Below are 24759 nucleotides of genomic sequence, written 5' to 3' on the forward strand. Positions count from 1 at the left end.
CATGTGGCCCAGACAAAATACCATCCCGTCTCTTAAAGATATTGAGTAACGAATTTGCTCCTGCCCTCACACATTTGTTCAAACTCACTCTTGAAACGGGAGACATACCAATTGTTTGGAAGCACGCTCTTGTCCAACCCATCTACAAGAAAGGTCATAGAAGCAGAGCTCAAAACTACCGTCCAATTTCATTAACGTGAATATGCTGCAAATTGTTAGAGCATAAAGTGAGATCCGCGAAACCTCGAAACTGACAGTATTTTTTTTGTGTGTGTGTGTGTGTGTGATGAACAGCACGGATTTAGGAAGCACCACTCACGTCAAACACAACTTATATCATTAACACATGATCTGTCAGCTGCTATTGATAAAGGAGGTCAAATTGATCTAGTGCTGTTGGACTTTGCCAAGGTTCCTCACCACCGGCTAATCCAGAAATTGTATGATGTTGGCATCAGGAACAAAACATTACAATGGATTTCAGCGTTTCTGGATAATCGCACCCAACAAGTTCTCTTGTCGACGGCGAGACTTCCACTATCGGGATGGTGACATCAGGTGTACCTCAGGGCTCAGTCCTAGGGCCCACCCTATTTTTAGTGTACATAAATGATCTTCGACGAGGTATATGGTCAAAGGTGCGCCTCTTTGCTGACGAAAGATGCCCAATCTCAACTCAAACTCTTGCTTTTAAAATTATTGTTAGAACAAATTTTGGAGTATGGATGCTCAATTGGGATCTATACACAAAGAAAAACATCGATACATTAGAAAACATCATCATCATCATCAACAACAACAACAACAACAAACAAACAAACAAAACAACCAGCAAGAAGCATCACAAACATATTCGATCCTTTCTCAAGTGCAGCACAACGGATTGGCCTTGAACCTCTGGAAAAGAGAAGAGAGATAGATAAACCTAAATTGTTCCACAAGATATACCACAAAAATTCGTGCCTTCAACTTCCAAACGACATCAAAGGTATCGGCACAAGAACAAGGGGACACACATCAAGAGTAACCATCCCAACATCAAAAACAGACGCCCATGTGTATTCGTTTTTCCCTTCCACTGCCCGACTAGGGAATAGTCTCCCACCTGAAGTGGTTGAAAACGGTTGCCAACATGTCTTCACGCGGTTGCTATCGTGACTTTTAAAAAAATAATTTAATCTATGTACTTTTTTATTAGTATTATGTGCAGAGTTTTAACAAGTTTACAATGTAAAACCCTACAAACTGAGGAGTGATCCTCGACAATATCGGAGGTTTCCACAATAAGAAGATGGCACTTTACTCGCATTCTTTTTCAACCGACTTGATCCGACCGTAGCCATCGTTATGTTATAGCCTGATACTGAGATCCAAAAGGACTGGCAGTTTGACGTCATTTGGTTTTTGCACCGCTTAGTGAGTTGTCGTTAGTAGAGCTCATGGAAACAAGTTATTTCATTGGTTGAACTATTGAATACAACTCACGATTTGTTTTCTTTTGTGGCAAAAGACTGACATTTTGACGTCATTTTTTGGTCAGTATCAGGCCATAACTTTACGAAGGCCACGATCCGACACGCCGTGCTGAGGTCTAAAATTTACGAGCGCCTGGTCGGGAATAACGTTGTTGGTGAAGATCTGAAAAAAAGTACCTATGTATGTATGAAACAATGCCAGGCGAAGCAGAGAGAAATGCAAGAAAAGAAAAATACACAGTCTGCCTCGACTGGTGATCGAACCTCACAGACCTTCCCGGGATTCTCATGTTCGATCACCAGGTAGGCTGATATTTAGATAGAGGTGGGGCTGAGATTCGATCACCAATAGAGGCAGGCTATTATATATATATATATTATATATATTTGTTTATTTATTTATTTATTTATTTTTTTAATTTTTTTTTATTTTTTTTATTTTTTTTTTTCTCTCTCTGGAATTCTAATGTTCGACCCCAGTCGAGATGAGCTGATATAGGAGTGTGTGTGTGTGTGTGTGGATTCCTTCGAAATTATAGTCCGTTCCAACTCCTGTGCGCAAGGAATATCACAAATTCCTCCAAATCAAAGTTAAGAAATGTGGTGCCGTGATTTTTTGCATGAGGGCTTATATTTTAAGTGACGTTACGAATTTTGAATAGCGATAGTGATTGACCAAATATGTAGTTTTCTCACAATGCCGAAATAAAACATGACTCAAACTTTATTCTTGTTTCTCTGTCCCATGGGGAAAATAATCATAACAAAGTTTCAGTGGCGTAGCTTAGCAAATAATTTTGGTTGTTTGAAATAGTTTAATAATAGATTATTGTGCGGCTATGTGGTCTCGTGGTATGACACTCGCTTTCGGATCGGAAGGTCCTGGGTTCGAGCCTCGCGCTCGGCGCATAGTTGAGTCCTTGGAAAAGGCTCTTTACTCACATTTTCTCACCGTACGCAGGTGTGAAATGAGTACCTGGCCGAACAGCGTTGTCTTTGTCCGAAAAATTGTAATATCGCCTAACAGGCGTCATGTCCCGTCCTACATATTAAATGTTGCTGTTGACCAGGGACCCCTTGTAAAGCGCTTTGAGCACATTTAGTGGATATTGCGCTAAATAAAGCTCTTTTTTTTTTTTAGATAGCATGTATCTTTGACTTCATGGCGTTGAAAACAGGCTCACAGCGTTTATACTTTTCTCTTACCCGGCGAGATAACATATTGGACGACACGTCAATCAGCCCTTTGGGTGCTTGTACTCATACATTTTTTGGACAAAACATTGATGTCAAAAACCAAGGAGAACCTCCGAATTTTTACGCCAATTTCCGAGAAGTGCCTTTCACAAAGATATAATGCCCAACTAACTGTTGAGCAAGACAACTCATACAGGTCCGACAAGACATGTCACAAAATCCCACTGGTTACCTACCAATCGAGTGAGTTACGTGTTTGCCATTCTTGAATTATGTTCTCTGAAGGGCGCTTTGAATGTAATAATGTGAAATATCACTGAATCTAAACTTCTTTAATACCAGTTCCTTGTAAATTTTGTACAGTATATATAACCTTTCAAAGGAACCGTAGTTTTCAAATACGAGAGGCGCATAATTAAAATGACATAATAATTATTAATTTGACCTCTTCCCTCTGAGTTCCTTGTACTGTGCCATATTGCTATTCGCCGCATGCCATGAAAAAGAATTTTGCGCTTCGACTCACAAGAGAACTCTACATATTTTAATATTTTAATGAATGTAGAAAGCACAACAGCAAGCTGCGCCTCTGGCTTTCAACTATTAAATTGTAACAATTGTTTATGTCACGTGAGTAAAATTTGCTGTAATTTTGAATCTAGGGTGGCGATATTAGTGAGTAATGCACATGAATGTCGTGAATTATAAACCCCTGGTCACCCGGTGGGCGAATTCAGTGATCGTTATCACAACAGAATTCACTGTGTACATGTAATATTCATAATGTAAAACATCAAAATGTTCACACATCCCAGGCCCTTCGTTTTTTTTATATACCGTAAAAAAGAAAAATACCAAATTATGGAACTGTAACCGATGCAAAGAATCGGCTTAACGTCACTAACCATTCTGGTGTTCGAGCCAATTATCAATAAAATCCATCAGAAGGTTGTGAAGATGCCCAACTCAACGCGTGCGCACGGGTTGTGGAACGGACTATAGTGTTGTTTCTTGATTGCGACGAGTGAATAATGCGCAATGAGGAGACTGAAAGATGGGAGGTGGAGTTGGGGGGGGGGGGGGGATGATTGAGAAATTCCGTTTATCCCAGGTGTGCAAATCCAGATTGATGAGCTATCTTAAAACGTTTTAAATTACTAGAAAATGATTTAAAACAGAAAAATCGGGACCAGCCTCAGAATATTTTAATTGAGGGTTTATCTTAACGCAGTTTAGCGTACAGCAGCAGTGAAGATAGATAAATAACATCAAACGGTTTATCACCATACAAGACATGGTCATTGTCATCTTGTTTCGAATTCAGTGGAGAGGATACAAAAATTAAAATCAAACAAAAGTAAAATCCATGCAAAACAAATCCATCTCAATAAAGACGGTATATTGCCTCGGTGTATGAACTGCAGTTATATGGAACTGCGAAATGAGTTGATTTCGCCAGAGCGAAGAAAGGGTCCAGGTGAAACCAAATGGTTCCATTCCAACTCAAGGTCATTCAGTCACATGGTAAGGACAAATAGTATCGGAGTGGGAGAGAAGGTATAAAGCATAAAGGTTGTCAGAGTAATGAAGACTTCCTCGGCCCAAGGGATGTCCAAGTTCCCCTTCGCTGCCAATGTCCGTTTAACACTGCATTCAGAAACTGGGATAAACTATGGCTCAATGGACCATTTTCCCCCTCTATCAACAAGACTATGGACTACGGACAGGACTCAGAAGATTATCAATGTGCTTAGTCTGAGATCACCTAAAAGCCCCATCCAGACACAAGCACAGGACCCGACTGAGGAGATCACACTCAAATGCTTAGAAACATATTTGAAACAAAAGAAAATATAAGTATTTAATAGAGAAATGATTTACAAGGTAAAAAATACAATCATCTCCCAAATCCAAAACTGTTTGTTTCTCTCTCAGCGAAGGACTCAAGAGCATGGGTGAAAGTTAACGGACATCAATTTGTTTCAGATCATGTACCGCCTGTGATGCCTGATCATAAATCAAGGGATGAGCTGAGATTTGATGACAAGCGAGCTATCAAAAGAGCAATCGTTGGTTGGTCAAACATCTCAGGATCTCGTATAAGGGCATCAAATCTGGAAAGCGATATCCACTACTCACCTGTCAGTGGACAGAACTTTTATGATGAAATTAGGGGTCTGTAAAATGTTATGTCATGGTCGGGTCCCCCATCTCTTTCTATTCTGGCGTAGATGTAGACGGCGATAGCATTTCGGATGTCATAATGACAAGTGGGCAGAGTTAAAGCTTCCAAACAATCCCAATCGTCGTCTATCTCTAATCGGCCCCATTCGCGCAAATTCAGTAATGATAAAGCCGGCAGAAGAGTCCAAATGCCGGCAGGTGATTATTACATTTACTAAAAAAAAAAAAGAAGGAATTTCCGGCATATTATGCCGGCGAACTTTCACCCATGCTCCAGGTCAAAACCAAGTGATCTCATTCTAAGACAAATTGAGTTGGAGGTGTGGGTCCAGGAGTAGGACGAACCTTGTCTGGATGCTGGTTTGATCATTCTTGGTCTGGCTACTCATCTTCAGCTGTTCCAGCGGGATTGGATCTAGGCTGGTATCACCTTCAGGGTCATGGCAGCGTACAAGCTCCTGTGCGACGACAACGTGATGATCCTTCTCAAAACTTGGATACGCTGATGACTGGGCCTTAGCCTATCAATCGAAAAACTGGAAAGAGATTGAAGAAGTTCTAAGCAAAGACACCACCTGCCTGAAACAATATTTTGATAGGTGGTCTAAAAATGAATACCACCAAATCAGTATCCACAAACTTCCACTTGAATAATCGAGAGGCAACAAAAGAACTGAAGATCACAGCCGGTAACTCAATACTACCCCCAGACCCCAATCCTAAATACCTTGGCATTACATTGGACAGACAACTAAACTATCGCAAACACATTGAGGGAACCGCAAAAAGAAACAGCCTGGTGAGAAAACTCGCAAGTAGGCTACCACATGGGAAGCCTCACCACAGGTACTGAGAACGTCTGCTTTGGCACTGTGCTATAGTGTGGGAGAATACTGTGCCCCTATTTGGATGTGGAGCCCACATGTAAACCGCATTGATATCTGATTAAGAGAATCAATGAGAATTATAACAGGATGTCTCAAGTCAACTCCAACTCAGTGGCTCCCAACACTGAGCGGCATTGCACCACCAAGCCTTAGACTTAGACGACAAGACGCTAATCAAAGGATGCATGCAAGAATTGACGAAGCCACAGACAACATCCCCATAAAATCAATCATAAAGGGCGCATCTTCAACAACAAGACTCAAATCGAGAAGACCTTTCCGCCTAACAAAAATGGCAGACTTCAGTGTTGAGGAAAACTGGAGAGAAATGTGGAACAGGGAAACACCATTCAAGATCCAACCAAAAGAGTGCCTGCATTCGATAACGCCAGGAAATATTAGATTTCCTCAAATTCGTTTGTTTTTTGTTTTTGTTTTTAAGGGTTTTACGGCGCTTGCAACACATTTGGGTCATATCAGCGCCAGTAAAAATGAAGAAAACGGGATAGTAAAAATTTCTAGAATTACAATTAAAGCACCCAAGAAAAAGTAAGACATAGGGGAACTGGGGACAAATAGGGATCAGATGTAGATTCCAAGAGCACACCACCAATGTACATAGTTTGAGATCACCTAAAAGTTTCATCCAGACACAAGCACAAATCCCACTAAGAGGAACACACTCAAATGTTTACAAATCATATGTAAAAATGAAGAGAGTAACAGTACATAACAGAGAGATGATTTACAAGGAAAAAAATATCATCTCCCAAAACTATAACTATACATTCGACTGTTTCCCTCTCAGCCAAGGACTCCGACCAAAGTCAGGACAAAACCAAGTAATCTCATTCCAAGACAAAGACAGAAAGCAATTGGAAAACAGATAAGAGGGGATAGAAGACAGAAAGTATCTCCCTGCCCGCTATGGGAGGTAGGAACCCCACCCAGTCCTCAAATTCAAATCGCCTCTTAACTAGACATGGCAGAACTGCATCAAATACATCGTCCTCCACTGTCCAGTCACTAAACTTGAAGGTGGCTACGAAACCGTCCTTAGGGCGGAGGAAGACTTTAGAAGCTGGGTTGACGATATAAATTTGGAGGTGTAGCCATACGCTACTACTACTATTCTAAGACAAAGACCTGGAAATCGTATTGGGAAAGGAGACACAACACTTGACCTTCCTGCCCACATTGAGAGGTCAAAAGACCACACCCAGTAATTAGTATTATGCATGGTTCATAAAAATTTAAAAAACAAAACAAACCCCTCTCGTCCCATCAAAGACAAAAAAAAAAAAGAAGAAAAAAATACCAAACAAACAAAAAACGAATTGGAGTATAATGCCACCCATGTCATTTAGATATTTCAACTTTTATTATTTTCATGTTTATGTTCATGCGAGGTTTAGATCAAAAATGCATTTTTTAAACAAAGTAGTGTATGTACAAACTAAAAATTTCAAACGAGGAAAATGAAACCTCTGTACAATTTATTAAGTCTTATACACAGTCGGCAATGCACTGCATTTTTAGAAACAGAAAACAATGACAGTTAAGTTAGTTCCATACGCTTTAAATAAAGGTAATTCTGATTTCCTGTAAATTTGTTATTGTTAGGATCCCCCCCCCCCTCTATCAAAAAAGACGGTCATCAACCTAAAGGCCATAGGGGTAATCCTCCTGAAAGGAACAAAGCTGCCAACCCTCCCATTAGATTTTTTTTAAAAGGTGCTAGATTTCAAGACACCTGCTATTTAATTTCAATTTTGTCTTTCTGTTTTTTTTGTTGGCAACTTAAGCCTTTCAGGTCTCTGCGCAAATCAAATGGAAGATGACCGAATTGCATGAGGACTGTTGTAGGTCTAGCTTAGATGCAGCAAAAAGAATGCAACACAATTGGAACGTATTATAAAGATAAATCAGAAGAGCAGTCTTGGTATATTTTTCTGGTCCGAGACCAAGGTAAAGTTGAGCTCAGGGATTCGACCCGCTTGTTAAAAAAAAAAACAACCCAAGAGAGAGAGAGAGGGGTTGTAGATTTGAAGACCAAAGAAAGGGACTGGTAAGGAATAGGAAGTAGAAGATTCTGTCTATGTGCCTATTCAAGACATTATCTTAAAAACCCTATCCAAGCACATTAGATCCCACTGTGAAGAATACACTCAAACGTTTACAAAGTACAAAATATTCAAAAATTAAAAACGATAACAATTCATAACAGAGATGATTTACAAGGAAAAAAACATCGTCTTAAAAAAAAAAAAAAGTATAAATTTAACTGGTGTCCTCTTGGTTAAGGATTCATGCCTAGACCAGGAAAACGAGCAATGTCAATGCAGAACAAAGATGGGAGCAATGTGGAAAGGGAAAACAGATCTAGGGGGACAGAAGACAGAATGACCGCCCCACTATGGAAGGTCAAAGGAACCCACCCCAATCTGTAAATTCTCAATAAATCTTTAAAAATGGCAGGTGTGAGCCTGATATACACAATCTCAGACCTGCGTGCTAGAAATTGGAAACAATCCTAGGTTTCAAGGGTAATAACATAATCTGACATGGCAGTTTAAAAAAAAAAAAAAAAAACCCCACAAAAAACCCCCAAATTTTGCAAGCTAAAAACATCAAAATTAATTTTCCTAAAAACCCATAATTAGTTCAAGAAAGGTATTTGTTTTTTAAGGGTTTCACTGCGCTTGCAACAAATGTCAGGTCATATCAGCGCCAGTATAAAGGAAGAAAATGGGATAGTAGTAAAAAAGAAACTACTCTTGATTAATTATCTTTCATAATAGACATAAATAGCTTTAAAAATTACCAATCTATCTTTAACACATTAAAACAGTGCTGTAAATTTCTCTATAAACTAGCTCTGGCACCTGAACTTTGCTTTCAAGAAATTTTTATTGAAATGAATAGTTTTATATTGTACTCAAGTTGGAGCCGAACTTTCATAGTCGTAAGCGGGTCTGCGCTATCTCCACCAAAAAGGATGGCAACCGTGATACTAATGACTTAGAATAGATTGTCTTGGAAAAATAAATTTGTCTTCGCACCAAAAGAACCCATACAAAGTACTAGGCAAAACCAAATGGTTTTATTCCAGTACATGGAAATGAAGCTGCATGGAAGGGACAAATTAAATTAGACTGCTCAAAAGGACCAATATAATAAACATTGCAATGACCCTGACCAATATCCGAACAAGTTTCTAGGAATTTCAAGAGGCAACACATTTAGGTCATTCAGTGTGAGGATAAAAAAAGATGGAAAAATTGAAACTGACAAATCTGCATCTATAAGCACTCCAAAGACAGGAAATCAATGGGAGCTCATCGAAACAGAGAATGGAGGTAAGTGGTAACAAAATAAACATTGAATTAAAAATCCAAACAATGACATAACATGGAGAGATGATTTACATGGGTGGGGGGGAGGGAATCCTCGCCAGGCATGCCAATGAAAATGACCCCTTTTCCCCCCAATTTTTATCCCAGAATTGAGCTATTTATTTCATTTTCATTTTTAAAAATATTCATATATATATAAATATTTTCATCAGTCAATGTTAATTTTGAAGATGGATGTTTGTTTGTTTTCAAAGGTTTTACGGCGCTTGCAACACATTTAGGTTATATCAGCGCCAGTAAAAAGGAACAAAATGGGATAGTAAAAAGTTCTAGAATACAGATATAAGGGGATAGAAGACACAGTATGTACCCCCCCTGCCCACTATGGGAGGTCAGGAACCCCACCCAGAATTTTGAAGATGGATCATTATGGCAGACAGAGATCAAGAGGATGTAAATGATTCAGCCCTTGAATTAGTCAAATTAGAAGAGTACATCAGTTTCAAATGCTGATGCCACATTTGGCCAAATTCGAATTTAGCACTAGCACATTCATTTAAGACAAGACCTTATAGTAAAATACACATTTTCATATCAGTTGCTAAGTCTCACAAACAGGCTGGCTCAGATGAAACTAACTGGTCCCATTTCAGACAAATGATAGAAAGGGGTATAGATAGAGCAAGGCTGTTTGCTTTGCTTTCGTTTTGATGTGTTTTACACCACTGGCCAAACTTTTAGACCACTTCAGTGCCAGAGAAAAGGACCTTCAGGGCAAACAGGATCTTTGAGAATAAATATGGATTCCGATGCATGAACATATATTTTTGATAACATACAGTTTCTCCTGAAAGCAGATTAATCCTATCTGGCTTAAAAATTAAAAATTACTGAAAGCGATATAATAATATAAGACTAATACAAAAACTTCATTACAGTCCATTTCACACATTTTAATTTGTTTTGTTTTAAAGGATTTTAAGGTGCTTTTGACACATTTTAAGTCTTTCAGTGCCAGAAAAAAAAAAGATGACGGGATTGTCAAAAATTCTAGATTTACAATCAAAAGCACCCGAGAAAAAGTAAGACAAGGGAGATGGGTTCAAATAGTGAACAGAATATTTTAAGAGCAAACCATGTTTGAGATCACCTAAGTCTCATCCAGACACAAGCACAGGAATACGCTCAAATGTTTAAAACATATGGAATACAAACAAACAATTGTACATAACAAGAGAGATGGATTTACAAGGAAAAAAATAATCACCCCCCAAAAACTTTCACTATTCATTGGTTTTACGCTTAGTATTTTGGCCAGGGTCAGGACGAAACCAAGTTGTTTGTTTTGTTTTTAAGGGTTTTACGGCACTTGCAACACATTTAGGTTATATCAGCGCCAGTAAAAAGGAAGAAAATGGGATAGTAAAAAGTTCTAGAATTACAATTAAAGCACCCAAGAGAAAGTAAGACAAAGGGGAACTGGGAACAAATAGGGATCAGATGTAGATTCCAAGAGCATATCACCAATGTACTTAGTTTGAGATCACCTATAAGTCTCATCCAGACACAAGCACAAAATCCAACAAAGAGGAATACACTCAAATGCTACATTATAAATTCAAAATAACAAATATAATAATACATAACAGAGAGATGATTTACAAGGAAAAAAATATCATCTCCCAAAACAATAACTATGCATTTGACTGTTTCCCTCCCAGCTAGATTCCGGCCAGTGCCAGGACAAAACCAAGTAATCTCATTCCGAGACAAAGACAGAAAGCATGTTTGAAAACAGATATAAGGGGATAGAAGACACAGTATGTACCTCCCTGCCCGCTATGGGAGGTCAGGATCCCCACGCAGGACGATTTTTTTTTTGGTTTGTTTGTTGCTTTAGGTCTCTTCCAACACAATTGAGGTTATATGAGAGACAAAAAAACAAGCAATCTAACAAAAATAGTACAAATGTCAATCAAAATCATAACCTAAAGATATCATAAGCTAAATTATAAATAACCAAGAACAAACAGGCAGAGGATTTACAGGAAAAAAAAATATCCCTGTCAAAAATACAATCACAAACCAAAGAAGCAGGATAGGCTAGTAAAGAGAAGAAGAAACGACATCACTATCGGATCGTACACCCATGCGAACATCATAGGTATATGATTCAAGGGTGATGCTCCCATCCAACCACCCGCCACGCAGGACGAAACCAAGTAATTCCACACCAAAGATGGAAAGCAACCTGGACAAAGAACACAGATATAAGGGGATAGGAGATGCAGGAAAATTGGCCTCTCTGCCCATCATGGAAGTCACCTATTTACTTTAGCTTGAAAACAAGAATAATTCGTGACATTCTCCATTACGAACACAAATAAGTACATGTTACATACCTTTCTCAAAAGTAAAAAACTGCCAACATGAGGGGGAACATGTAAAATATCACAAAGCAACCAAACATCAAGTGTCTTCTCATTTTTCATCAACAACAATTGACGTAAATAGCTGCCAGTTGTATGATAAAAATATTGAACAATATTGATTATCTTATTATCAAAATAAAGTGTTGGGATCTATGCCATAATTCAATAGCAAAGCTTCCAGCAATTCATATTGAAAATTCTAACATAAATACTCTGTTGATGAAAGCAATAGACACATTTGATCAAAATTCACACTCTTTAAAAATATCAACATTCATGCATTCCACTGGCATTGATGAAAAAAAACAAAAGAAACAACAAAAACAATTTTTAAAAACTACAAATAAATGTCAGGGAAAAATAAAAATCACAAAATTTGTAAGGGCAATAAAGTCTTTATCAACATTTGTGAAATATTTGAAGTGTCAGATACCAAATGGAATCTTATTAACATTTTGCAAATTGATTAAAAATATTTATGACCAAAAGTGAGAAAAGGCGTCAGATTAAATCTTCAGTCAGTGGTAACTAAAAGTCAACTATCTATGGTACAACCCAGGAAAACCATGACATGATATTCTTCAAAGGTTTCAGTCCGATTTGATGTTGTAAACCCCATGCCTCTGATTAAGAGGCTTTTTAATCCTTGGCCATTCTTCAAGAAGGATTAAGTTATATTATTTACATGCCAGAACAAAGGTAATGACAATAATATCATCCCTATATTTGCAGTTCTGTGTTCAAAGGTGTGTTTATTGTCAGGCTTTTCCTGCGCCAACGTCCTGTTTTTGTTTGGTCTTTGTATATGGAATGGTAATGCAAAATGGAACTGTTCCAAAATACAGGTTTACAACCTTAAACTTTTATGATTGAAAGATCTCAAAATAGGATTAGCAGACCTGCCATAAGGAAGAAACTCAAAATCGGTATATTAAAAAAAAAAGTGAATTCTAGGCAGCTCGTGTTACAACTAATTGACTATTTTGTTTGGTTTATCATCTAATATTTAGGGAGTGGCAGAAAACAGGCACTAATCTAAATTAATCACTATACTACTTTATTCTGGAAATTAACTAACATAGACCAAGACGAATCTTTTGTGGCATCAACGATCAAAATCTGTCTGTAATGGTGTGCAAATGATTCTGGCAACAGGACAGCAAGATGGTGATTCACAACATCAAATGACCAATCACTATGCCATAGCAGATTTTATAAATAATCCCCTGAGTCAACAGGCGATAAAATGGCCCTTAATTTAGAAAACTAACTATTTGTAAAAAAGAAAAGTTTTATAATTTTTAGATTTGCCAGGTCATTGGCAAAAAATTCACATTGGCCCGGCTATATGAACAATTTTGACCCCAACCCTAATTTTATTTTTTAAGGAATAGATTTTGGAAAATCTGTGAAAATAATCTTTTTTAAATAAATATAAAACCCTCGAACAATTACATTATAAAATAAATTAATTAAAAACCCAATTTTCATAGTTTTACATGGATTGTCACTTTTAAATAGATATTCTCATCTCACCAAGATTTCTCGAATCTAGGTCTGGAGGACAAAACTAGAATTTTTTAAAAGTCAAATCAAACCAAGGAGTTATTATATAATACTCGTTCAACTGAAATCATTTACACAATTATCTCAATATTTTGTTTTCAAGGAATCTTACAACTTTTAATAAGTCATTTCAGTGGCCGTAAAATAGATGATTAAAGATCTGCACTAACAAGTACCAAAAACAAAAATTAATAGATAAAATAACTAAAAAACCTATAAATTTCCCTCTCCATGTTGCCAGTCTAAAAATTATCAAAAATTATTATATCGGAGAAACAAAGTTACTACTCAGCTATTACTACTAATAAGCATGTGTCAACAACAGATAATTGTACTTAAGAAGATCTGCCTAGATTATGAGTTCATAATTTAGTAACGCTAGTTAATTTGATCAAAAAATCATCACTCAAAGATATAACAATTTTTACAACAGAATCATAGTAACAATACCAACATCTCGACTTGTTCAGTGGACCTCAAATTCAATATGAGATCCTTAGCAAAACCAAAAAATATCCTGTTAAAAAAAACAAACAAAACAAAACAAATCGAACAACAACAACAACAACAAAAAAAAAAAAATATCACAAAATTCCACTAACAAGCAAAAACACTTAACTACACCTCGGAAAAAATATGTCTCTCATCAGTCCCACTAACCTCAGTGCATTCAAGATCCACTTTGAATTTATTGGGTCTGTTGCAAAACTCAAAAATCTTTTAGAACGAAAATGTATCTAAACAAAATCAGCCAAAAGAAATTATTTACTGGCCACATAAAATAAGAGGTGGAACACATTAGGAATGAGCAGTAAATGTGAATGACCAATGAACAAATGGCAGGCACAGTAAAATCTCAAAATACCACCAATCTCACTTATGACGTTGTTAATGATGAGCACAGACGGGCATTCATAATAAATCTATTCGTTATTCCGTCAACTCATTATACCACCTACTTTAACAAGGTCCCAAACAAATAAAGGAAACAGTAAAAAAGGAAACAAAAACAATATTGCAGTTTATAATCCCTTTAAACTTCACTATTTATGCATTTAGCTCAGTAATTACTACATAATGATTAAATACTGGGAATAAATGCAAATATGGTTATAAATTGGAGCTGCCTTACAAGAGAGAGAAATGGGGGTTGTAGCATTTCTCACAAGTTCAAACTGATAAAGCAAAAATTTTGGGGGATCAGATGAATTCAATTCCTTAGATATCTTTACAGTTTTGTTTTAATTGAAGAGTTAAAAAACTTTTTCAGTTTTAAACTGAAGGCAAGTGACAATTTTACTGAAACGCTAATTTGATCACAAGTGGGAATGGGGTTTCCTTTTTATGATTTAAACCGCTGCTTCTTAAGATAATTAGATCTGTGTTAATGTACCCAGATGAGAAGAAAAAAAAAAAATAGAAAAAGAACAAACATCTAAAACCCTGTCCTGAACATGCAGCATGCATAACATTCCAGGAATGGAATAAAATTAGAACTGTCTGCTAACACTATAATTCATCAACCCCTGCAGATTTGAAGTCTTTTAACAATGATGTCAATGGTGGGTGATGTTGCTGCAGCTGCTGTGGCTGTTGGTGCTTCTGCTGCTGGTGAAGGAATGGGGACGAGGACAAAAGGGGCATGGAAGAAAATTTAGTTGTGGAGATCACCCCTAAAGATGGATGTGGACGTTGTTCTTGATAATTGTTTGGCTTTACAGCAGCAGCAGAGACGGATGAAAATGACTGTGGAGTAACAGCGCTATGACTGATATTGTGTGCTACAGAGGACTGCGACGTAGATGAAAACTCTGGAGCATGATCCACTATGCTGAAGATAAACTGTAGGCATCCAATCCTGATAAGACTACCATGATGAAGCAAAGCAGAGCCCTCCCAGCCTGAACCTGCACCACTTGATGCCAATGTAGAATTAAGGTTCCTACAATGACAGGGCTGTGCCATCTGGAAATACAACAGTCAAATTTAGAGGCCGAACCAAATATAATTAAAAAATTATACGAGTCTTACCTTGGGAAGACGAAGTATGATGATAATTATTCCGTCTCTTAATGCTGAAGGAGTCAATTGGAGGAAGCGCTGCGTCACGTGATCACTATTTAACTCCGAAAAAGCTGCCCACAACAAGTGTGTAGTAATGATAATACACAACTAAACTAAGTACTCTATGAACTTATCCCGCGATAGGTTACACATGTGTAATATATAGCACAATTTCACCGAAAAACAACAATAATACTCAATATAGAATTATAATCATATTAATAGTAAGGGCAAGGGAGGGAAGGGCAATTGACTCCTTCAGCATTAAGAGACGGAATAATTATCATCATACTTCGTCTTCCCAAGGTAAGACTCGTATAATTTTTTAATTATTCCGTCTACTTTAATGCTGATAGGAGCCACTTGGAGATTTCAAAGCAGGGCAGGTTTTGAGGATAGTACTGAATTTGCAAAAGATTCCGAATGAGATTCAATGGGCTTTTTATAGAATCGAGCAAAGGTAGACTCCCTTTTCCATCCTGCCGTATTAAGTACATGCCATATATCTACACCCTTAGCTGCTGAAGAACAAGATGCTGATCGTGTGCTGTGTGCTTTAAATATGTTAGTATCCACTCCTGACTTGGTTAGGATAAGTCTAATCCAACGTGACAGTGTATCCTTGGAGACTCCTAAGTGAGGGCTAAGGGTGCTAATAAACAATTTATTAGAAGATCGAAGTGGTCTAGTCCGTTTCAAGTATGCTCGTAGATATGTCATAACACAAATCCGCCTGTCCTCATTAAATGCATGGAGTGTAATAATTGTTTGAGGATTAGAAGGCGAGTTATGTTTAAGCAATTTACTAATATGGAATATAGCTTTGCTATCATGAATAGATAAACAAGATGATTCAATAGTCATGGCATGAAATGATTGGCACCTATGTCCCGTAACAAGAGCACATAGCATAAGAAGTTTGGCTCCTAACATAAAAAGGTTAAGATCACGAGCAGGGGAAAGTGATCTTAAATAATTTAACACAGTAGATATGTCCCAAACAGTAGTGTAACGGGCACGAGTGGGTCGAGAATGAAATACACCTTTCATAAATCTACACACTAGCGGATCTGAACCGGTCTCGTTCAATGTTGACACTGCTGACCTCGCTGTATTGATGGCACTGTATCCCAATCCAGATTGAAATAATATTGTCAAAAAAGCTATAGTAGTCTGAACATTTTTACTCATAGGGTCCACCCCATCAGCATCACAAAACTGGATAAAATTCAGTAAGTAACTATTGTACTGTTTTTGGGTGTTGCGACGCCAACTTTTCATAATTATTTTTAAGGCGTGCTTGGAAACTCCTTGTTTCCGGATTTTTGCCCTGATAAGAGACAAGCCATCAACTTTAGTTTTGGATACAAAGGGTGCACAGCTGCCCTGTCTGATGCCAATGTCAATAGGTGTTTTGAGGCTTTTAGATGGACCGGGGGCGCTATCAGCATAGTCATAAGTTTGGGGAACCAAGTCTGTGTTTGCCAAATTGGTGTTATCACCAACGCTCGCGATACTTTGTCTTGTTGTATCTTTTGTAGAGCCCTGGGGATCATATTGAATGGAGGGAATAAATACACAAATCCAGCCCATAAATGATAAAAGGCATTAATGGCACAGGCAGATGGGTCAGGATATAACGACATATATTTGGGAATAAGAAAATTGGTTCTAGAAGCAAAAAGATCAATTTCTGGATTTCCAAAATGATCACAAAGCTTATTGAACTCTGCTCGATTAAGCGACCACTCAGTATGAATAGATAATTTTCTACTATAATCATCAGCAATGGTATTTTCCACTCCGGGAATATGACATGCTGAAATCCATATTCCCTGGTTTTGCACCATAAAATTAACTCTCGTGTGATGTCATTGCATTTAACTGAATGGGTTCCCCCCATGTTATTAATGTAAGAAACAGCTGTCATATTATCTACTTCTACCCGAATGTGACAATTGGAAATATCTTTGCACAAAGATTGAAGTCCTAAATAAACTGCTTATTTTTTTTTCTAGAACGTTGATGTGATCCATCTGCTCTTCTTCCGTCCACATACCCTGTGTGGCAACATCATTCATAATTGCTCCATAGCCATGACCTGAAGCATCAGTTCTCATCACAAAAGAAGGGTTATCTATATGTAATCGTTTCTTACTGTGGACGCCTTCAGACTTCCACCATTCTAATTCAATAAAAGATTGAACTGAAACTTTAATATATCTATCAAAGTTATATACTTAAAATGGCGATAACGCACAAAGGAGTTGAGATGTTTTACATTTAATATCATTCGATACTTTTTCCTCTGCTCACCGGGTATAGCACGTTTCTCCCTAAGGAAAACATTATTAACAAAATCACCCTCCTCCGGTGTACATTTCTGGATAACACCATCCCTTTCATATTGTATTATCATCTCCTGTAAAGCTAACTTTTCATCCTGTTTAAATTGGATAGTATGAGCTGGTTTCATTTGAACAGGAGGGGACAAAAAATCAATTGCACATCCAGAAATACATTGAATAATAAAAGGATCAGAGGTATACATTTTCCAAGTAGATATAAATAATTTAGTTCTGCCCCCATGCAAATGGGTTACCTTATCCTTTAATTCCTCCTTTTGAATGTGTGTTGCTTGTGGTGTTGTTTGTGGTTGTTCCATGTCCTTGTATTCCCCCGAAAGGTGTTTGTCCCCCCTCCTTGACCTTTCCATGGTTGACCTTTGCCTAAAAAAGGAAACCTTTTCTGGCCATGGGACGGGTACGGGGAAAATCTCCTTGTGGTTTTTGCCACTCGAATAGAATCGTTCATGTCTTTAATCTTATCTTTAATGTTGCTCCCAAATAACTTGTCACTAACAGGATAGGAAGCGGTACAGAGAGCGTTGAGGTCATCTCTAATTTCACCGCGAAGTGACTGTCTTCTATAAATATCCAAACTATGAGAGGCATTGGTGAGCAAAGCGACTCCATCCGAAATATTTTCCAGTACTTCTTTGTTATCTCCTTTCACCATCTCCATAGCCCTGCAAACAGCAGTAATGCCTTTCATAAGCGATACCTGCACTTTCTGCAAGGATGCGTCCCTCATTCTAGAGGCAGGGGATATCTGTTTAAAAACCTCCTCATTGCATTGGACAACCTCTAGTCTAGAACAATTTGCTGGCACTGGATATTTTTCAGAGAGAGCAGTAATCGTATCCTTGGGCAGACCGTCACATAAAACCTGTGTAACACCAGTTGAAACATTCTCTGCCAGCACCTTCCCTTTCACTTCTGTCCTGCCTACCACATTCTCGAAATATGAGAATGCCTGCTCCATCATCCCTGCATCTCTACTACTGCCTGGCACCATATCAACTGACCGCGAAAGGTCAGCATTACATTCTACATCTTTACTGCCTGACCGCGAAAGGTCAGCATTACTTACATCTTTACTGCCTGATCGCGAAAGATCAGACTCAATGTCATCATTACATATTGGCCGCGAAAGGCCAATATTGACATTAGCATCTTCCTCCTCCATTTCATTAAAACGGTCAAAGGCCTCCTTCACCAATTTGTTGGCACTGGATATTTTTCAGAGAGAGCAGTAATCGTATCCTTGGGCAGACCGTCACATAAAACCTGTGTAACACCAGTTGAAACATTCTCTGCCAGCACCTTCCCTTTCACTTCTGTCCTGCCTACCACATTCTCGAAATATGAGAATGCCTGCTCCATCATCCCTGCATCTCTACTACTGCCTGGCACCATATCAACTGACCGCGAAAGGTCAGCATTACATTCTACATCTTTACTGCCTGACCGCGAAAGGTCAGCATTACTTACATCTTTACTGCCTGATCGCGAAAGATCAGACTCAATGTCATCATTACATATTGGCCGCGAAAGGCCAATATTGACATTAGCATCTTCCTCCTCCATTTCATTAAAACCCAGTTCACTGCTACCAACGCTACTACTACCAGCACCGTAACTGCTCCCCTCCGTTTTCTTTCCTTTACCTTTCCCCTTCACACCTCTTACACTTCCTTTCCCAACACATTCCTTCTCGCTCGCCCCGTCTTTCACTTCACCACCTCCTTTCCCTTTCTTATCGTCCGCTCGGCTACTCTCGATTGTTTCTTTCTCCATCACTGACTCGGAACCAAAAATGGCGTTCATTGTTTGTAAACAAAGGGACCGAGATGGCAGGCGATAAATAGGTGTTAAACTATTGTTTAAAATTGCACAAGTTTTACGAATATATACACTATCCAGATGAATGAATTCACAACATATAAATTGAACACAATTCCGTTTGAAAATATAGAATAATAATAATATAGAATTTAAATCAAATTGAAGTTGGTGGGCTCCAGTGATCAACGCTAAAGCAACGCTAAAAAGTGATCACGTGACGCAGCGCTTCCTCCAAGTGGCTCCTATCAGCATTAAAGTAGACGGAATAAATTATTTTATGAGTAGTCCTTCAGCTATGAGCAAATCTGCCAAAGACTTTAAAATGCGCTAGCAGAGTAAAACTCATATTCAAAAGAAGTAAACAAAAACTACGTTGGTTGCTCTAAATATGAAGAAAAAATATTTATAAACAAACCAAATCAGTCGTGTTACGATTCAAAACTATATTAGTAATGAAAAAATTAAAAAGAATATGGTAACAAAATCAATATATACTTATTATTTTTCTTGCTCACCTCATGAATCTTGCGAGACATTCTCAACTTCTCAGGGACCTCCTTTGAATCATCACTAGATTCTACAATATCTTCCTGAGACTGTTTAGATTTCCGCCTCTTGCCTGTTTTGATAATATCCCTCACTGCACTAACCATTGGACTACATACAGGGGTGGTGGCAGGCTTGTCTGAGAAGTCACAGGAGTGTAATACATTGTCTACAATCGTTCCATGTTCACTGTAGTTTAAGAGTTCAAAATGGCGAGTCATCTGCGGACCCAAAGGAGATACAATATAAATAACAAAAGCAATAGCATAATATGAAGAGAAAATAAACAACTAAGATCATTTTTTTTTGCAAATAGAGACAATGCTGTTAACACCAGATGGTACCCACTTGAGTATGGTGAGAATGTGAGTAAAGAGCCTCTTCCAAGGACTTACATATGCACTGTTCAGAATGGGACTCGAATCCTGAACCTTAAGGTCCGACGACAAATGTCATACCAAAACAAACTTGCGGTACTAAATACTTGACAGTGGTCAAGATAATAAAACCCAAAGCTATGTGAAAGTAGGTTTTAAAAAAATAAATGAATGGGGCAAGCAGAGACAGCAAGAAACATATTTGGCTGACCTCGAATTCTATAAGCTTATAAGCCTTATAATCATAACAACCCCAGATCTAGTCAACAAATAATGTTTATAAGTGTTAATAAAATTACAGTTTCCATTTATGATTAATATTTATGCCATCTAATTTAAACAATAAAAACAATACTGATCACTAAATTAAAGAATGTGTAATCTTGGGAATAATGTGCAATATCAATGAAAGAGTTATTTCAACTCAAATACAAATACAATATATTGTAAATTACCTCATCATAAAAGATAGACGCATGATGACCAGACAAAAAATTGCAAGAACCATGTTCATTCAGACAAACATCCATGTCAGCCCCTGTAGACACACAAGGAAAATGGATTTATATAACCAGCACTGTTCCCAAAAAATACTGTCCATTGTAATTGAAGGGATATATTTCACACATTTCATTAACTTAAAAGTTTAAAATTCAGATTAATCTTCCTATATGTAAATTATTTTTTTTGTTTGTTTGTTGCTTTAGGTCTCTTCCAACACAATTGAGGTTATATGAGAGACCGCTGAAACAAAAAAACAAGCAATCTAACAAAAATAGTACAAATGTAAATCAAAATCATAACCTAAAGATATCATAAGCTAAATTATAAATAACCAAGAACAAACAGGCAGGAGATTTACAGAAAAAAAAATCCCCTGTCAAAAATACAATCACAAACCAAAGAAGCAGGATAGGCTAGTAAAGAGAAGAAGAAACGACATCACTATCGGATCGTACACCCATGCGAACATCATAGGTATATGATTCAAGGGTGATGCTCCCATCCAACCACCCGCATATGTAAATTATATTCAAGAAATGGATGCAATACATGATATGCGGATAACCACTACTGAAAATAAATAAATAAATAAATAAAATAAATTGGCATAGCACCGCACCAGTTTTATTAAAAGTAGAAATGGTTTAACTTGAATGAAGCAAAAATAAAAATTGTACATATGACCAAAACTTTTGGCTATGTGAAATTGCGATGACAAAAGAAGAAAGAAAATAACAATGTGACCAGACGGCTATGTGAAATTGCAGTAACAAAAGAAGAAAGAAAAAGTCTCTAACAATGCGACCAGATTGCTGTGAAATCAAAACCCATATGTCTTCCACCTCGTAAGTCTGTAATTACCATTAAATTTTCCGTAACAATTACGGATGATTGCAAAAGTAGGAAGGAATGTAATTACAGACCTTGCTGTATACCCGAGAGAGGTACTTGAACTATATGACTGAGACACATAAATGCTACTGCTCTCTTGGTTGTAAATGTAAAGAGATTAAAACATACAATAAGCCACTGAAAGTGTTTACCTGTGCCCAGGGTGAGACATCGGTAAGGCATGGGGATGTCAGGAGCATCTCCAGATACAGGACACAACATGGCACGAGCACGGATTTCAGTTGTACCTACAGATGGGAATACAATATCTTATAAAAATATAAAAGTTAAAATAACAAATGACATGTACAGGATTCTCGTGTGTTTTGCATTTGAAAAATTAAAACAAAATTCAGTTATGTCACTAATAAACAATTCAGCAAACCACAATTGTTTATATTTCTCCTTTCAATCATAAGCAAAAAAACCCCCACAGAATCCCACTAGGAGTACATACAAAATCAATAATTAAAAGTTGAGCTTTTTTTCCTTCTCTATAACGCAATCCACTAAATGGGTACCTGACCATGTGCTCAAAGCACTTTACAAAGGGTACCTGACCAACAGCAAAATGTAACATATAGAACGAGACATGACGCCTGTTAGGCGATATCACCCCCGACAGAGACAATGCTATTAACGGCCAAGTATTCATTTTACACCAGAGTAAGGTGAGAGAATGTGAGTAAAAAGATTTTCCAAGGACTTAACTATGCGCCAAGCGAGACTCGACCCCATGATCTTCTGATCCGAATGCGAGTGTCATATCACAAGATGATTTACAAGGGGAAAAAAATCTCTTCTCAAAACTAATAGTATAATTTGACTGTTTCCCTCTCAGCTAAGGACTCTGGTCAGGACGGAGCTTTAACCTTGCAAGCGGAACGCCAGTAAAAAATATTTTTTAATTAAAGCTTGTATTTTAGTCTAAGCCCACCCAAGTTAACAACAGAGCTTAACCACAATCCATTATTTGGTGGAAATTGTCACGTGAACTCAACACACTGATGCTGCATTGTTTTCATTACTCAAAGTCACATCTTGTTCACTTACATCGTTAGAGTCGAAGTCCTCGATATGTTTAAAAATCTCTAGCTACCAATTTATTTACAATTTACTATCATTATAAAATGTTTCAAAATGGAGTGTTAATCAATTTCGGAAATGAGCTAGTACATTTGTAGGTTTAAAAAACAGGCAAGCAACAGCTACAACTTTGAACCATTCAAGCACAATACATTGTGTTGCTTTAATAAATATAAAATTGGAACTTATGCATGCACCAATTGTCTCAATGCTGAAATCCTAAAAACAACTCCACATTAAATAATCACCATGTTGGGCCAAGTATCCATTGACAAGACTCTTCTTTGTAGATTGATGTGCTGCTGTTGATGAAGACAGGCTAGTGTCTGGTAATTCTGACAACACAGGATCCGACTTGGTTGATACCAACTGCTGCAACCTTTGCCAGGCCAGGATCTGGGTTAACTTTTCATCAATCTTGGGAGGCAGTTCTACATAAAATCATACAATTACAAGAATTATTTAAAAAAACACTCCATCCTGTACTATGTCCCACTGGGTATGGCACAGAAGGTAAATTTAGGACAGATCGAGTTATGGGCACAATAGCTCGATGAAAAATGCCATACCTTCACTTTATCACAATCATTTCACAATATCAATATGTGATCAAAACAAAATCTTGATTAGAGATTTGAAAAAAAGAACCATCTCACTAACATGGTTTTGTGTATTACAAAACAGCACTAAAAAAGGAAAAGATGAGAATCTTCACAATCCATCAAACTCATCTGTGACACAGTGGTATGATCAAATTTTGAACATCAATGCAAGCATGGGTGAAAGTTAACGGAGATCAATTTGCCTGAAAGCTTGACCAGTGAAGCCAGTTTGCCTGAAGATGCTAATTTAATGTTTTGCAATCTGCGACTCAGTGTTTGAATGCCAACCTTCCCAGAGTGACAAGTGTATTCAATGCTAGTATCCTAAAAGTGTTTCTTAAAAGTAAATTATAAAAAAAAAAAATACAAAAAAAACACACAGTATTTTGTCTGCACGATTGAAAACAATAGTGCAAAAATTGAGTGGATGCAAAATACAATTTTATAATTTAGCTAACGCCAAACCCAAATCAAAATAAATGATCTTCGTCATTTAAACACTCATTGACAGCAATCTCTAGTGATTACAGAATTATCTGGCTTATGGAGACACCAAGATAAAACATTTCTTTAAATTAGAATAAGGCTCAGAAATTGTAATACCTAGGGCTATTGCAATTTTTTCAAAAGCAATTTCCGACACGACTCAGTGGAATTTCAAAAGTTGAAAGTGTAATTACAACATTTGGTAGTTGTAGTAGGGATGATGACGTGGTGTTGGTTGTGAAAGAAAATAAAAAAAAGCCTACAAAGGCCCGGTAAACTGGTATTTCTTAGTATCAAAAGTTAACAATCCCAGGTTGGATTAATGAAAAAGCCAGCAACAGAGTCAAAATGCCGGTGGGCGATTATTATAATAACTATTTAAAAAACAGAATTTCCAGCGGACTTTCACCCATGAATGCAAGTGACTTGGTAAAATCTAATTACTGACCAGTATTTCCTTCAATCCACTGTTGTAGAACACTGTTAAGACTTGCAATGCTGGATGAAGCATTTAGAATACCCGTTCCACTTGACTTAGATTGTGACATAGACTGTGATGTGTATTGTTTACCTGCATTGTAAATAAAATGAAAAGAACAATATGAGAAGATGACAAAGATGTACATTGTCGATTGTTTCAAAATTGACAAGGGAACAAATAATATTAATAAGTTGAGCTGGTACAAAAACTGTCAAACAATAAGAAATGTTTCTTTGCAAGGCTGATTGACCTAAAAGAGATATTAATATTCCCTCCCTATTCTATTTTAGGAATGAGTTTTTATTTTGCCCTTGTGCTGAATAGATGTATTGAACACAGGTCACTCATTCTATCTCAATTTATGATATATTTTGGTATATGTCCTGCGAGGTTGTAAACATGTTAAACATGGTATTGATATGTACTGTTTACTATTTT

At 37.3% G+C, this 24759-nt stretch overlaps 1 protein-coding gene across 1 annotated transcript in view; it reads right to left on the reverse strand.

Annotated features, from left to right (window-relative positions):
- Window positions 1-10056: 10056 nt before the first annotated feature.
- Window positions 10057-24759, reverse strand: part of LOC144967792 (PHD finger protein 12-like) — a 34827-nt gene continuing 20124 nt past the window's right edge. Inside the window, exons 11-16 of the mRNA XM_078905439.1 lie at window positions 24289-24411; window positions 23001-23183; window positions 21819-21914; window positions 20727-20809; window positions 19864-20115; window positions 10057-15062 (exon numbers count right to left, since the gene is read on the reverse strand). Of these exons, the coding sequence (XP_078761565.1) occupies window positions 14607-15062; window positions 19864-20115; window positions 20727-20809; window positions 21819-21914; window positions 23001-23183; window positions 24289-24411 (1193 nt within the window). The 3' untranslated portion in view covers window positions 10057-14606. The remainder of the gene's footprint in view (window positions 15063-19863; window positions 20116-20726; window positions 20810-21818; window positions 21915-23000; window positions 23184-24288; window positions 24412-24759) is intronic.

The sequence above is a fragment of the Berghia stephanieae genome, chromosome 3 (genome assembly GCF_034508935.2).
Source record: "Berghia stephanieae isolate SIO BIC M18660-M18661 chromosome 3, UCSD_Bste_1.3, whole genome shotgun sequence".
NCBI classification, from domain to species: Eukaryota; Metazoa; Mollusca; class Gastropoda; order Nudibranchia; family Aeolidiidae; genus Berghia; species Berghia stephanieae.